Consider the following 17,942-nt stretch of genomic DNA (forward strand, 5'->3'; position numbering starts at 1 on the left):
TGACTTCTATCAGACCCTACCTCCCTGAGGCTCTACAATATGTTATGATAAAGTACCTTCAGAAATCCTTGTACAATTCTAGATAACTGTTTTCTCCACTCAACGCAATCCAACCTCAAATTTTCGCACATGACTGTATACATTTATTCATATTCAAATGAACACACAGCTCTACACATACACACCTCACTGATTTTGCTTGCCCGGCATGAGTGTGCAATAAATTGCTTGCTACACTGGCTGGCTGTTATTAAAGATTTCCATTGCACTAATTGCAAAAATTCCACAGCAGATGATTTTGTCGTGGAAAATATAACAAATGAATGTTTTGTTTTCATATTATTGCTGCATAAGTTGTGGGGAAAAACCACACGAGACCGGCACGCGATAGTCGCGTTGACTTACTTACGACTCATACTTGACCTTATCTCGTGACTCTATTAAAAATTGCAACAAGTATTTTATGATTCTACAAATGTATGTACATACTATATAAAATAATTGCAAAAACAAAAACAATATATTGTTATTTCACACGAATTGACCGCTGCGGCTGAGGACATTCTACTTTATGACGCGCGGCAGATTTAGTAACTTTTGCACGGTGTACCGAACGTCGTTCATTGCACCGGCGCAGACGTTGATAATACGTTTATTTATATGTGTTTGTTTGAGTGTGTGTGTGTGTGTGTGTGTGTGTGTGTGAAAATGCAAGAGTGCGCAAATATTTATTATCATGCAAATGTGTAAAATCCCCAGAAACAAAGCGTTTTTTATTGCAATTTATCTCTCTCCCTGTGTATGTGTGTGTGTGTACAATTCGCAAATCAACTACTCGCTTGGCTTAATCGTCTGCGGTTGATTTCTTATCAACTTTGTGACACGCCCCGCCGCATTTGAATTGCCCTGATTTTAATTTTTTTTCCATTGTTGTTGTTATTTATTTATTTTTTTTTTGCTTTTTTTCCGTTCTTTCAGTGTCATTTACACAGCCGTTTTATTTTTTATTACTCTTTTATTTTGTTATCCGTTTTTGTTATGTTCTTCGACTCACTCGTGTAAACAGATATTCTTCTCAGCAGCACTTGGTCTCGCCTGTTGTGTGCTACCTTTATTTTTACTTAATTATTTGATTGTTATTTGTTTCAAGGTGAACCCGTTTTTATGCCGTTACAATTTGTTTTTTTTTTTTTTTTGTTTTTTAGCAATTGTTGCTTGTCTTCTAATTTGTGTTTTATTTGAGAATTTTTGCTCGGTCATTCACTTGCTTAAAAATATGTACATTGCTTTTGTTGTGGTAGTGAAATGCAAGTTTTATAAATAATTTGTGAATGAAATTATTTTTTTATTGACCAGAATTATTCGCACTAAGCCACATATTCGTATAAACTTATAAGCCGTTTTAAGTGCATACTACTTGCGGGCACTTCAAGCCACGTGCCAACCTGCACTAACACCTATGGTTACGATGTGTAAATTGATTATATTCTCAATTCTAAATAAATATTTTTTACACTTTTTCAATATGGTATATTATTTAAAATAAATATTTTGTGATATTTTATATAAGCTTTTGAAACATTGCAATTAACAGTCATTTTTTATTGTCAAAGCTTATTAGCAATTTTTATTTTAAACTATTTTATCGAAAACAATAAAATTGGTTGTGTAAATTGGCATGATCATCTATAATAGTTTTGAACTTGTAATATTCTGCTCACTATGTTTGCACTTTGCTTTATTCTACAAAAAAAATATAAATCTTGATGAAGCCAGATTTAACTACTGTAATTTAACACCTCAGTAAAGTAGTATAATCGCTTGCTGGTCCACATATTGATTATGCCAGTTTAAGGGATTTACACCAGTTGCTTCTTTGATTCCGAAGATGAGGGGTTAAGTGGGTTTAAAAATTGAAATTGATTTTGCCTTATTAAATAGTACGATAAGTTTAAAATATTCTCCAATCGATGCGACTGACATTCTAAGAGATAGACCCTTTGGTAGTTGCTTTGCATGCTTGTTTGGAACCAGAGCGGAAACATCAAGAGAGATGAGGTGCTGTAACTGAATTTTCGGAATTTTTGAACAAAAATTTCACAATATACTGTTTAAATGTGTATCTCTGATATGCTGAATTGTTTAAATGAAATATATGATTGTATATATTTAAAACAAAAAATTAAAATACTCTTGTTGTCGACCTCTCACCTAACCCCTTAAATCATTGCAACTCTTACAAAAACAAATGATACGGTGTCTTCTTATAGATTTTATTAACCTATTAAGAAGAGACCACATTCAACGATCTCTCTTTATCTAACAAAATATTTGTGAGTATGAATCCAATAAACTCAAAATAACACTCCGATTCGTATCAATAATTTAATAATCCGATCGACTATTTGAATTCAAGTCGTATTGTTGATAAGTGCATCTCAAGGAAACGACGATTATTTGGATCAGTATGAACCAGCGTCACTACAGCGATACATATAATGTATAATATAATATATGATAATATGAAATCATGTTTAAAACCTCACATAATCGCCATCTCTTTCAACTAAAAAACGTTAAACCGAACTGTTTATTTTTTTAATATTTCGTCGCATGTACGTCAGTGAAATGTTTCCCATCCGCAGAAGCTGGTGTTTTCAGTAAATTTATCACATTTTTTGTAAGAAATCAATTCATAAATGAAATTAACATTTATTTTTTGAGTCAACAGCGATCATGCTTAATATATAATAACATATTAAACTTGCAGTTTGATAAATATGAATTAGTTAATAAAAAGTACAAAATACACTGCAAACAGTAGCGGCTTTCGCAGCGCATCACTGACGTAAATCGATGATTAATCTCTGTGTGTATTTATTTGTATAGTAATGATACTTTCAGAGTAATAAATAATTTATTGGGAGTAAACCTCGAGCAAAGCTTCACACCTCGAATAGGTCTTCAACGTCATGAAGGTGTAGAAATCTCTCATAGCGGAGTTTTGACATCAAAAAACGGTATAATTATAATTAATATGTCTTAAAATTTCTGATTTTTGTGTAATATTTATATTTGTCAATAATATATCATGATGATATTCGGTAAAATTATTAAGAATTTGTATTTCTTTAGCGAGCGTAGGCTGGCTCTAATATGCAATATTCTTCAAAAATTGTTACACAAAAGAAAATACATTTATACAGTTACTTTGAAAATATTCTTTATGAAGATTCAAAATTTTGACTCATGCCAATTCGTTGCGATTTCATTGCCGTGATCGAAGTGGCACTTGCAACACGTATCAACTTGGTTTTGTATGCAATTTCATGCGAAAGTGAATTGCCTTACCGTATACTTAATTTTTCGTTAGCAACAAAATACAATTTATTAGAAATATACACGAATTTTCAGATTCGACGTTCGAGTCGCTTCAAGACATAAAATGACTATTGTACGGTTTTCACTATGTCAAAATGATTGACATTTGTGGTCAAATTTAATTTGTAATAATATAATATGTTATGTCGGTAGAATAGGTGAATGTCCGCAATACTGAAATTGACAATATTCTGTCAATGAACACCCAGTTTGAATCTCATAGACTTTTATAAACAATTGTCAGTTGTCAGTATTTTGACAATAGAGTAAAAGTCAAACATAACAAGGAGTCAACGGCTAAATCAAAGAGGTTACAATTACGTTATTTGGGAAGTTTATAAGAAGTCTTTTTAATACATCGTTGGGTTTCCTGTTAATTAATACATTATCCTCTGTTAAAATTAGATGTAATGGCCTATTTATTTAGTTTAACATGTCGTCCTGACGTGATCTACTATTTCAAAGTATCTCTAGTTATTTTACATTATTTTTACATTAATACCTGTTAACCACAGTAGCATAACCGTATAAGTAGCTTTTCTCAATCCCGTGGAAGTTGGTAGTTCAATAAACCCTTAAGAAAATTGGCGCGCAATTTGTCATACCACTACTGGTTGCCTGTGCCGCCTTCATCAACATTCATATTTACTATATTGATTATATTATGCTAAATGAGGTGATTGCACCCTCATTTCATATATAACATGTAGATTCACATATATCTACCCCCCCAAAGAATTGGTGATCGCGTAGCAAGGCGATATTCATTGTCAACAATTTCATTCACTGCTTAACTCACCTGTTAACCATTTCACGGAAAATTCGTAAAATGCAATCTTGCATTTCCCACCAACGCGATTACTAAGAAATTTGTTTACAAACATACAGACATGGAGCGTGAGAATTTTTACGCGTAATAAATATGACTATATTATGGTCAATGAACTGTTTTGATATGCCTTTTTCATATTTTGCAGAACTTTATTTACTAAGGATGCCTTCATATAAAACTCTATAGTGAGAGTTCAATCGGGTTCAGTATTCAGGTTGTTTATAGTTAAGTTCTTCGTACATTGAATGCAGCAAGTGAATGCCTTACGGGAAATTAAATACCTATTCGCAGAGTTTATGGATTATTTGTTAAGGAAAATGAGCATAATGACATCGATAATTATCCTGAGTCTAATTTTGCGGAAGAAAACGAAGGATAGCAAAAGCGTTCGAATTTTAAATTTTTCCAAATTAAGAAGGCAGAAACCTTCTGACCTATTGAATGATACCATTTTTTGTTTTATACCAGTTGTCTGTATGTTCGATTGCTACTCTTCAAATTTTCCGAAATCGAATCGAAAGACAAATATTTACCAAAATTTTTGCAAATCACTTACAAGAGTGATAATAGAGAACATGATACATCAATTTATTATTTAATTAAACTCAAACCAGTTTTAGTTTTTTTTTTATACCACTTAGATATGAACCACTATGACGTTGAATGCAAATTCAAAGTATCAAGTTCCACTAGCAAAATTAATTGAAATTTACACTAAACTATTAAAAATGGTGTAAGCGATTTACAAGTACTTCGAATGACACGCTAAGGCAAAGTTTATTGTTTATTTGAAACACGTGTGCTCCCTACCTTTAGTTCTAACACAGTAAATATAAGTACTTGATATCTTGATTGAAAGTAAGCGGTTATTAAATACTAGTTTAATCATAAATAATAAATAAATAAGTATTTAATTCATTCCATCATACATTCACTCAGCCCTATAAGGTAATATAGTACTAGTAAATCTGTTTATCACTTCCGATTCTCAAACCTCGAACTCTACTCGAATCACAATGTTAGAAATTGAACTTTGTGTCCTCAATTAAAAATGAATTTTAAATATTATGAAACATCTTCATTGCTTGTCTACGCTCATTCATACTTGAAAGGCCGTTGAAAAATACCTGACGAACTCAAGCATACACAAGTTCGACGATAAATGTTAATTAATGCCTCGTACTAAATGAACGAACGAACAAATAAGCAGGTAAAAGGCAAAGGCAAAACCAAACAAAATCAGACAAGTTCAGTTAGTTTCACAATATTACGTTTATAGCTTTCATTTACAGAATTTTTCCATGGAATTCGAAGCTGGTACAAAACAAAATCCCCCACTATATAGAGAACGCGTTTGCATTCTCCAGCTGTTCCAATGTTTGCTGAGCATATTTAACTGATAAATTGAGTAAATTGAAAACAAACACATTTTGCTTGGACACTTTTCATGGCGCTCAAAGTGTTTTTTTTTTCATCTGCCAAGTTTTGTAATTGAAAGAGCACACAGAGCGCCATAAACGGACGGATACTCTAGCGCGGTGATAACAATATTTCTCGCATTAAATCTCTTTAAAAGCTGCGCTGTAGATTAACATGAATAAACACGCTTTTCGTTCGCTGGCAAAAGTTATGTGCTGAATTTTGTTTCAATTTTTCTCTGAAATCATTTGCATTATCAATTGTTTGGGTTTTTACGTGGTAACATTATTTTGTAAACTTTTTTTGAGATTATTTTTTGCGTGAACTAGTTGTTACTGTATTATCTACAACAGGCAAAAAAGAGTTGGTACGCTATTGTGAAATGGATTTTTAGTACTTGTTAGGGCATAAAGTTTTCTAAGATATTGACTTTTCTCCCGAAAAAAATTTATTGTACACCACTTATCTTTTCACTAAGTTTGAGCTCTCTTATCAAGAAATTTATACTACTTATACGAGTATGAAAGCAACAATAAAGTTATCCAATTGTAGCAGGTAAATATCTCATTAAAGTGATATAATAGCTTGTTATTACATTATATTTGATTACATCAGTTTAGGTAATTTATACCAGTTGTTCGTTCGATTCACTACTGTCCAAATTCCGCAATTTTAAGTCATCTCAAATACTTTTCATCTAAACGCTTTTTTTTGCCACAATTGCAGAGAATAAATTCGTCCATACTTCGGTCAGATCGGTTGTAGAAGAAAATGTATTGATTTTGGGGATATGTAGCGAGAGTTTGAAAAGGCGTTAGTTAATAAATCCATATTGCTTAATGCCCGAAAATGTTAAGAAGGTGCGCAAAACTTTAAGAATTATCGAGAACTGTTTAATAATCGAAAATGAACCAATCGGGAACTGGCTATTTAATCATTATCATTTGATATACTTATGTATTTTAGTGCAAGGAATGTGTTTCGAAATCTTTTATGTAACGATGTGAGACTTTAATCAAAATCAAACCGTTTGTCTTACTGCCTCGTACAGCCAAATAAATTTAGTACCTTAAGACAATACTTGATTTTTACCTTTCGCACAGCTGGCTACTCGATTAACGATCAGCTACAATACATTTTTATTTTAGCTGTTCATAAAAAGTTAGTATGTTTCATCAGCTGATTGGTATTTGATCAAAAATCACAACCAAAGTTACAACCTAATTCAACTCGATTTTTATTCGATTAAGAATTAATATAATAAAATAAGATTTATATTTTGTTTGGTAAATCGATCTAAATCTGCGCTTTAATCGAGCTAACCGGCCTTTGCTTGATTGATCAATTATCTCCTGTGTGAAAAGGCGATTAACTACTTTACTTGTTTTTATTCCCGAGAGCAAGTCACATCTTATTTTTTCTTAATTTTTTTCGGCTCTTTCATGGTTAGTTTTTTAAACCCCCATAAACGGTAAATATGTTTTTTTATTCACCCGTTTTCTGGTAATCTGTTAAGCTGACCCAAATTCTTCTTTAAATATTTTTTTTGCTCCATATCAGAAACGGCATTTTCAATGGAAATACTACTAAGACTTAAGCTGCTCTATCTTTAAGTTTCCGATCTGTGCTGAATTTATTTCTTAAATACCGTCCGTCGTTCATTTGAAACCCTTTATACAAATTCTCTGCATCTTCCACTTAATTCTTTGTTTGAAAAAAGTGATAACAAAGAGTATTAACACTGATAACAAGATTAAACAGAAATATTATTCCATATATTACATTTGTATATATTCCCATAGAGACGATAAGGTAAGGGTGACCACACTTGTAAATTTCCTAAACTACCTACAGAGAATCTGTTGATAAGGGTCTTATCCTCCTCTTCAATTAACTTACAGTCAAAACTATCTGCATTATGCTTGTTCAACTAGCATCTCCCACACGAGTGCGCATGTTCCGAATTATTATCGATCGTTAATTATAAATTGACGAGTAGCTTACTAGTTCAAGGTTTTATTCAATTTCAGTTGGCTATCTCTACCACGTATATGTAGCTTTATCTATACTTGAATACATACAAACGTAGATTATGTAAACTAGTATTTACATATGTATACTGCCTGCAATTTCACAAGAATCTCGCATTTCATGCTGGCTGTGCTCTATTGCCATTGATAAGCGAACGCGCGCTGCTTGGTGAAAGTGTTACAGCCAGAGACGGGGGCTGTTCAATTATACCGAAACGTAACAATGCTGAAGTGCGACATAATGGCGTTAGGAATTGCGACGTCTCACTGTCACTACAGCTGATAAGACATTTGGCGTGTGTCTACAGCGCATTTTTAAAGCGTGGAGATTTGTTTGTATGTATAGTATGTGTGTATACAGAGCAAGTAGCGGTCATACGTATTGATAATAATAGTAGTGAATAAATGTTTAGTTACTTATTCATACGCTTATTCATTGTTTGGGGACAACCTGAAAGCTTTGAAAGTATTTTAATATATTTACAGTTATAAATTGAGGCAATAACTTTGGATTTTCCGCACTTTTTAATAAAATTTAACGCATTTACTTTGGCCATATTTCCAATGTAATACGCACTAAACTACGTAATTTCCTCTTCTTCATGGTGTCCCATATATAATTTAAAAAATTCCTTCAAAATTCCGTAAATTCCGCACGAGACTTTCGCCCTTTAATGCGACGATTTAAATGATAAACTCGTTGTATCCTGACGCAAATTCGGTCAAACAATACTTTATACTACCGTTATGCGGCTAACTTGCCCGACTGCCCACTTTTTGCCCCACCCACCCCTTCAATAACGGTTGTTTACGTAAGTGCATTGCCTCGAGGGCCAATATCACGGCTAATTGCTTTACGATTGGGTATTTTTAACACGCCTGCTTTTTTATACACACATACATACAAATATATATTTGTTTAACAAAGGCATGCATATTTACTTGGTGTAAACGCCCCTGCTGGCCATCAGCAAGTCGCTTAAAGTTAGTTGTTCGGTGTGGGCGGCGGTTAATTCTGGTTCGAGGCTTTGTGGCGAAGAATTTATTTATTTTAAAACTCATAAAAAGCATTTCATATATTATTTATAATGTATGCGAGTATAAACTCTTTTACCCGCCCACCCGCTGAGTTGCACTTTTCAACTTTTTCAGGGGCAGCGCACCTTATACTCACACTTTATATTTCATAATACAACAACACCGACAACAATCGAACAGTGTAGAAGAAGATACATAACTTATTGAAATGCCGGTTGGTGAATTTCAAGCTCGTAAATAAAGCGCCGCAACGACAATGCCCAAAAATGAGATATTAACTTTTAATTGCGTCGCTGCTCGGCTGTGGCTTTGTGTTGTTTGTGATAGGAAGATTTTCGCCGCCAGCAATAAACAAATATTTTTGCATGCGAGTATATAAATAATATAAACAATAAAAGATGTGCAAAATAAGTTGTGCTTGTCCCAAATGCCGCATCGCTTATGAAATTAAACATTAAAATTTCGTTGTCGTTTTTATATTTTTCCTGTATTTTTATATTTTCTCATTTGTTGTATTCCCTAAAAAAACGCAAAGATTTGTAAATAAAACCTGACTTGAAAAATATTTTTAGTACTTTAATCTATAAACAATCTGCGGTACGTAGTGGCGTATGAGCAACATTGTAGATAAAAAATTAACTGCTGGCTTGTTATTGTTATTGAGTGTTGTTTACAACTCTTTATATGTTGGCATGTTTGAGTAAACATGCATATATACATACATATATTATTATTAAAAATGTAAATACCAAACAAGCAACAATTTTAAAAAATATTTATGTTAGACAAATATTAGGCCTACAACTTTGCTTCCGCAGTTTTCCAATAGATGTCTCTGGGGTCAAGCACTGGTCGATTAAATCGTTTTATATCGATCTTGGTCATTTGTGTCAACATTAACCCAACAAAATATTTAGAGATCTGTTTGAATCCCAAACTTATTCTCAACTGTCAAAATGTCACTTTTTGAGCCGAATTCTCGACATTTGCACGGAATACGCATGCTGCCAGAAAGATGGCCAAAAGTAGTAGCTAGCGACGGCCAGTATTTTGAATAACATTTCTGTAACCGTTTTTATACAAAAAAAAACCTTAAGTTTACAAAAAAAAAATGGCGGATGACACTAAAATATATTCAGATATTCTCTATTTATTCTCATAAGGTTAAAAATTAACCGGAAAAACGAAATACAGTTCAACTTCCCTAACTCGAATCACTATAATCTAAAAAAAAAATCGTGTTTGACTGTATATAGAGTAACCTACGACGAATTTCAACCATTTTCTCTCTCACTAACGGTCGAAAGTGGTCGAAATTATTATTATGGATACATGCTAAATATGGGAAGATCTACACATTAATTTTTTACACATAATCAAAATATGTTCAGTAAAACATTTCAGCATCAATCAATCTCATTAATATTTTCCATATATTGGCATTCATCATTATATTTAAAATTTTATGCTAAGGTAAATCACGGACCGATTTCACTATTTTTTGGCATCAAACTAATCTAACAAATTGACCGATATACATATATGATATATCATAAAATCAACCACAATAACGAAAATCGAACTACCGCTATGTGAATGGTGGGATAAGTACCGAACTAGTTCTATTAATTTTAATAACAGATCTCTTGGTAGATTAGGCCATATAATGGCCCTAAAAGAAACTCGTCTTTTAAAACATGTCAAATACATGAACGAAACATAAATTTGCAAAACCCCAATGTATACTTTAGGTAGAAAATGGTTAGTGATTTTAGGAAAACTCTAGACTAACATAACTCCTTAATTGTTAGGTAAGGTGCTATAATTTCTACATTAGGTCCATAATAATTACGAACTTTTCATATCAAATATGAGAGCTAAAAAGGTATATAAAGATTGTGATGACACTTGACATATGTTTGAGGCACTATTTAGATTAAATTTTTGACCTTTTGCATATATTATGATCGAAAAATTGCCAAAATGGCCTTCTATTGAAAGTAGGATTTTTCCGATTTTTTTTCTATTTTCGAAGATGTGATTATAAAACATTATTGGATTTATAGAAACAAAATTTACTAATATTGTCCAATTGCCCTAAAGGTTGATAGTACCCATTTTCTATTTTTTTGGTATTATCCATATAAAAATCTTAATAACATTGATATTTTTTGAAAAGTTTTCGTATTTATAATTGTCTCGAACATACCGAATTTCTAATATCAATTTCAATATGTATACCGAGTGGGCATATGCTCCTTGCAGGAGTAGCAGAAACATGGTATATACCAGAGAACTGCAAAAATCACTATTTTCTTGATTTACTCATACACGAACTTTTTCATTCAACTCAATTCACTGAAAAAAACAGAGTGATGAGTAAAAATCAACTTAATTTGCCGTACACATCATTCTTTGGATTTTGAGGTTCAAATTTTCTCACTCAATTCAACTCACTGAACAAAAGTCAGCGTTCAATAAAATGAACATATGTTGACGAAAGCATCATTCTGTTCAATTTGAGTTGATCGATTATGAGTAAACGATTGGCGACAAGACGACACGATGTGAGCGTTACGACTGCATGTACCGTAACAATTTCTATGCAGTTTGTTGTTGTAGCTTGTCTTGTTCTTCTTCTCACATTTCATCTGTGCAGAAAAAGTGCCGCTTGCTACGCGCATGAGTAAAATCATACGAGTTGATTTTTGCGAGTTGAGTGTTGTTCTTGTTCAAAACAATGATTGTTGAACCGAATGAGCAAGCGCCCGAAATCATTATATTGAACACGAGCCGAACAAACTCGGAGTGAAACAAAAAATCGCACACAGACGAGTGAATTTAAAATCAACAACGAAAATGTGAGCTCAGGCAAGTTTGATCGGCTGATCCGAACAGTGTGATTATTCGGCTGTTGAGCGCGTACGAATGTTTTTCATTCAGCAAATGCCGTTCTCTGGTATATACTATATATCGAGTTCGGGAGTTTCTGAAAACATAGTTTGGGTAGTTTGTGAGATACACATGTAAAATAAGTCTTTAAAACTTATTTTACATTTTAATTAATTATAGGTTCATGGCCCTTTTCAACTTCGAACTACAATATTATATGACATCTAGATATTATTAACCTAATTGTTTCGACATAAATATGTTTTATTTATCTTAAATTCCCAATGATGAAATTTTACGAGATGTTTTGTGAACAAAATTTTTCCCACAAAATTATAATTAACATGTTGAAACAGTCCATTTGCTACACATTAAGTTAAATGAGCAATACATATTTCCAAGTCTTTCCTAATCCGAATCGTTCTTTCATAATATAATCAGTCAACAATTGTTTATTATTTGAAATCTATAATTTAATTTTCACTATTACACTGAATATAGAGCAATAAATCTTGGGCATTTCCCGCAATGTAAAAATCTCACTTCGTAAACAAAAATTGGGACTCACTTTCATTTCGAAATTTCTGTGAATTACATGAAAGTCTTACATTTTTGCTTTTCTATTTGTAATGAAATTGAATTTTATAAGAGCGAACAGTAAGTGATGAGGCTGTACGCCTCTCTCAAAAGCTTCATCAAAAGTCAGTCGCTCTCACTTTATTTTTTTAATTTATGCAATGCAAGTACTCAATCCATACAATTCATAAAATAGTAAATCTCAAGAAACGGGGATCGTTGGATTTTCCCATTTCAACGGCAAATGCGAATAAAGCATGAATGGGCTGCTATTCTCTACGAAAAATTGCGAAATCTGCTGGGAAATTTTTTGCTATTGGCAAAGAAAGTGCATTGAAAGCAAACACAAATGGGGGGCATTCAATGCGATGAGGGCAATAAAATGTCAAAAAAAAACGCGAGAGAACGGCAAAGTCAATCAACGCTTGATTGACATATTTATTTATTTTTCTGTGTGTATATATGTATTTTTGTTTTTGTATGTATGTGTGTATATTGTATATATGCACGTTTTTAATCAATCAGTAAACAAATGTGCAATGCTCTTCATTATAATTTAATATTGATGTGATGGCAATGAATTGTTGTTGCGGTATTCTTAGGAGGCACGTCAACCAATAAATAAATGAAAATATTTTTTGTTTACATAAAATATAATTTCCCATGACTTATTAGCGGTGTAAATCGAAGAGGGGCAAACTTTCTTATGTCGAATTGACGTTTCTTTCTTTCAATTGACAAACTTTCCGGCATACAACAAAAACGCAATAACGGCGCATACGTCACGCTGCAGATCGCGTGTGCGCTATTGAGGCGTGTGCTGTGACGTAGGTATGTTGTCACACGATTTCTGGCAAACGAAAAGTGATTGAAAAAAAACAAAAAAAAAAAATTAAAGAACGAAAGCGTATTTTGTAAATTGGATTTAATTAAAAATACTATATTTATAAAGTCAACAAATCGCTTAAAAATGCAACGCTTTGAATAACTTTTTTCGAATTTTTTACGCATTTATTGTCTTTTCCGCCTTTTTTCGTAACGTAAATTTATTTAATCAAAATCACATATTTTCTTAATTTTTGGCACATTTCATTATTTACGCAAATGCTTTGGCGCACATTTTTCACACAGATCAGTACATATGTATATTATAATAAGAGCCTCTGTAACTGACACGAATTTAAATTTTAAATTTTTATATAATTTGCTTTAAACATTAAATTTTCAAATCAATGAATCTTTATTTGAATTAATCTCACATGTCGTTTTGTGCTAAAATTAATGAAAATATAAATCACACAATACCGTTGAATAATTCTGTATTTTATTTGCATAAGTACATATGTATTCAAAAAAAAATTGTGTAATAATTGAAATGCGCTAATTGCTGGGTCATGAAACTCATTCCGACTGGAGCACATGCGTCGAACACTTGATCTGTGAGCAAGAGACGCTGAATTCTGTAGCTATAGTATAGATTCACACATGAATCTGGCGCGTACTCATTTTTTTTCACGTGTGTCTCCCAGTTGGCATCTGTCACTGATGTTGTTGTTGTAATCGCTTGCAAAAATCTTTACTGTAGAATATTAACACCTTAGCTGGTGACATGTGATTTAGCAGATTAGCTAAGCATCTTGTTGATAAATCTATAGAATAATATCTCCTTATCAGATGCACTATTTGAGAACTATTCTATTATAACAAATGTACATATGGATATTTGTATGTCTTGAGTAGATATTTACAATTATGAAACCGTTTTACTAATTACACGCAAATTACAAAAACAAATGAAATGAATTCAAGTTCAGGTATTTACAGTCTACAGATTAATATCCATTTGTGTACACAATGACTTGGGAATATAGAGAAATCTTAATGAAGTGTACCAAATCAATTTTCTGATTTCATTCAATATTGTTTAAAATAATCTAAGTTTTTCACAAATTGCGATTACACAAGCGCACTCTCATTATATGATCAACAAAATTAGCGGGAAAAATGTTTAACTATTTAATAAAAAAATGAAAAATTTGCAAATACTGCCAACACTTTTTGTACTTCTGCTAATTGAAAATTGTTTTATTGTTTATTGAACATATTTTCGAAACATTTTATAGAAGATAGAAGTCGCTGGGTGCTAAATCACATCTGCATATTCAGTTTTTTTTTTTGCCCAGTAAGAATTCTTATTAGCAATAATAATGTATCGACTAATGGCTAATCAGATTGACTGTTTTTGTATCAAGAACAATAGAGACAGGATTGCAATGTCATAAACTAAGCGAACCTTCATAGAAATTGTAACCTCCATGTCTATCATTCTTGATTAACACCGATTAAATCCCTTTGTGCCTGAGGAGCTTTGAACTTGTGAGGTTTAGTATCGAATCCGTATATATAACTATAGATTTTGGATCCAATACTTTTGACATATTTGACAAAGCTTTATACATATGTATGTACCTTGAGAACACTTTTCATCATTGTATTTCATAAATTTTTTATAGTCAAAATCAAAATCACTATATGTGATAAGCCGAGCACTCATATGGAAATAATTTATCCGAAAGAATATAAATAAGCCGATACTATATCTATTAGATCCAACCTTAAGGACTTTACTAAATTTATATGTCTAGAAAGATTGATGTTCAAATTGTCTTACTTTTATTGGAAAATTATTATTTAATGAACTCTATACTCTTTTTTATGCGAATATTTTAACATTTTTCTAATTATTTAACAACACTCCCAATATATCGGTATTAGAAAATTTTTTATATTTTCCATTATCACTCCAAATAATTGGTTTAAAAAATACTATATCCTTGGCGCACTACGCCCTATTTGGGTAATATTCAAGAAATTTGTATATCAAATATTTTCCAGTAGGTGGAAATATGTATATGTAGTCATTAACACCGAATAAGTAATCCATGAAATTACCGATTTAGTAAGACATCCTAAAGGTGCTAGAAAATAAAGTAGTTAAAAGTGAGGCATTAGAAAAAAGTCTTTCTATGACAAACATAACTATTAATTACATCGAGGTACTTCATAATAAAACTGGTATGGTTGCCTGCCCATAGCGGAATCGCCGGAAATTGTAAAGCTGATAAGCTTGAGAAAATAGGCACTTATATTTAACTATCAGAAAGAGAACAAGGTGGGATCTCTGCTATCGCCGAATACTATTGTATGGCTGGGACTCACATGAGCTTCAAGAGTTATTCTGATTTTAGTTAAATAGCAAAATGTCTAGTTAATCCTGCGCTATCAACAACGTTCGTGTATACCTAATTTCTATTGTCCAATACTGATGAGCAAAATTTCACTACCGGTGATTTTTTCACTATGATTGAAAAATCGTATATAGCAATTGCAATCAATTTTTGTAAATAGCAATGATTTACAATCGCAATGGTAGTTCAGTAATTTGTTTTGGATCACAGTACATATATGAGTTCAGTAATTCTAATTCGATGACTTTAGCAATATCAGTTCAGTGAATCTAATACGATCACTGGAGCAATAGCAGTTCGAATAGTAGCAATCACTGTTCAGTAGCAATCGCAGTGATTCAAAAATAGCAATATCGTTCATCACTATTGTCCAATCGTCATATACGCTTGATCCTCTTTCTTGATTGTTCTGACTTTGGAATCAAAGCTGAAAAAACTTGGATCTCACATTTTTAGACTACCAGAAGTATCTTGAAATAAAATGCCTGAAAGCATTAAAGGGGTGTTAAAGAAGATTCATTGATACGTTAGAAATTGTTTTTAACAGTCTAATTGCGATCTTGGATCTCTAGGATTATGCATAGTACCTAAATTAACTCAACTATTAGTAAAAATGTGGACATAAATGAGCCACTCAGGAATGAGTAAATGAGTATCAGTTAAATTAATGTTTAATTGACCTTGAGAAATGCGCAGTTTTAATATTTTAATAGAAAACTTGTCCAAATCACTGTCTTTTAATGAAATTATTTAAATATTTGTTATCATCTTGGCTATTCTTAGCTACACGCATCTTTCATTTTGTTTAACTTTACACTAAATATAGCATTTTGTTTACTGTCTAGAGAAATTGCAGGCTAATTTAAGAAATTGTCACTCTTAAGTAGACACTTAGAACTGCAACTGAGTATGTGAAAAACAAACAAACAGTACTTAAGTACTTACTACATATCGTAAATTAGGTTATCAGTTCCAAGAATGTCTGAAAATCACCAAACACAGTGGCAGCGCCAAATAAATTTAATATATTTTCGACTAATTTGGAATCACTTATAGTAGAAACACACGCCAGTGTCGAGGCACGTGAATAAATTTTCACTTGATGGGCGAGTGACAGCGATAAGGGGGTTTAAGAGTTTTTGCGATAAGTTCCGATGTATATATATGTATATGTATATTTGTTAGTATGTATTTGAGTATTTATTTCGTCCGCTTTTATGGAACACCCACTTAAAAACGCCGGAACAAATAACCAAGCAATCATATATTAGCCCACCACACTTGTTCAGCAAGTTAAGTCAATAAAACAAAAACAAACAATGTAATAAACATAAATTAATCAAAAGTAATAATTTATAAAACCGAGAGAGGCCGGTGGTGTGTATTTAAAGACGTTTTTGAATTTCACAAGCGAGTTATTTGGGGGAAGCACCTGCCAGAATTGAATATATTCAAGCATATTTATTCTTATATTGATATGCATATAAGAATTTCTATTTTGCATTGTTATTGTTTTTGTTTTTGTTTTTGCAAAAATCGGAAGCAATTTGCGTATTATCTTAGAGCGGCAAGATAAGATAAGGCAAAGTAGAGAGCAGCAACACAAAGCAAAGTTCGCAAGAATTGGCAAAGAAATTTCTACTCAACGCTTCGATCGCTTAATCACACCTCCTATATTTGTATGTACAATCGAATTTTTATTTTCGTTCGAATTATTTTTAACTGCCTCTACAAATAGAAATCGCAGAAATAGTTCAGCCAACAGACTTTGCCCCAAATATACACAGAAATTCTCGCTCACTTCATTCATTGCTTTGCTTTTGCTTTATTCAAGTGAATTTCTTTTTTATTTACAGCACAATTAATTGAAAGACACAAGCCAAGAACAATGTTGCGGCGTCTCATCTGCAATCCGCCGACTCTGCCAACGTCTTCGTTGTCACCACTTTTGTGGGCGGCGTCACGACGCCGACATCACGCTGGAGATCACGCGCCCTGCCGCCGGTCAAGTGGGTGAGTAAACGCGAATATTCTATTCGTAAAATTTTTGGATCACCTTGAAAATATATGTACACTTATGCCCGCTTATGAGGAAACGTATTCATGGTGATTGGTGTGCGAACATCTGGTACTAAGTGCAAATGTAGGGACTTTCACTTTCAACGCACTCGTTACTCATGTGCTAATCAGAAATGCTCGATTAAGTATAAGTATTATTGAATGTCTTCTAAGTACTCGCGCGTACTTTGGCGGTGCGTGCATTATGGATTTCAAGTGCAAAAAAACAAAAAATACAAAAGGTACAAATGTACACATTGTGATGCGCCGCATATGCGGAATGTTCTGGTTTGGAGCAAATAGGGCGAAATACTTGCCAGATGTATCATTTCAGCTATTTTTAATTGTATTGGTATTGTTTTACAGACTTTAAAAATTATTATACTTACATATATGCATATAGCTAGATGTTCTTTTCCGTTTTGGGTTATTGATGAAGTAATATCCATTACTTGCAAGAATATTCGA

At 32.5% G+C, this 17,942-nt stretch overlaps 1 protein-coding gene across 1 annotated transcript in view; it reads left to right on the plus strand.

The window, feature by feature from the left end:
* Window positions 1-17,071: 17,071 nt before the first annotated feature.
* The window catches only part of Mettl20_0 (electron transfer flavoprotein beta subunit lysine methyltransferase), a 29,246-nt gene continuing 28,375 nt past the window's right edge, over window positions 17,072-17,942 (plus strand). Inside the window, exons 1-2 of the mRNA XM_054233934.1 lie at window positions 17,072-17,095; window positions 17,273-17,429. Coding sequence (XP_054089909.1) covers window positions 17,305-17,429 — 125 coding nt within the window. The 5' untranslated portion in view covers window positions 17,072-17,095; window positions 17,273-17,304. The remainder of the gene's footprint in view (window positions 17,096-17,272; window positions 17,430-17,942) is intronic.

Source organism: Zeugodacus cucurbitae, chromosome 6 (assembly GCF_028554725.1).
Source record: "Zeugodacus cucurbitae isolate PBARC_wt_2022May chromosome 6, idZeuCucr1.2, whole genome shotgun sequence".
Classification (NCBI taxonomy): Eukaryota; Metazoa; Arthropoda; class Insecta; order Diptera; family Tephritidae; genus Zeugodacus; species Zeugodacus cucurbitae.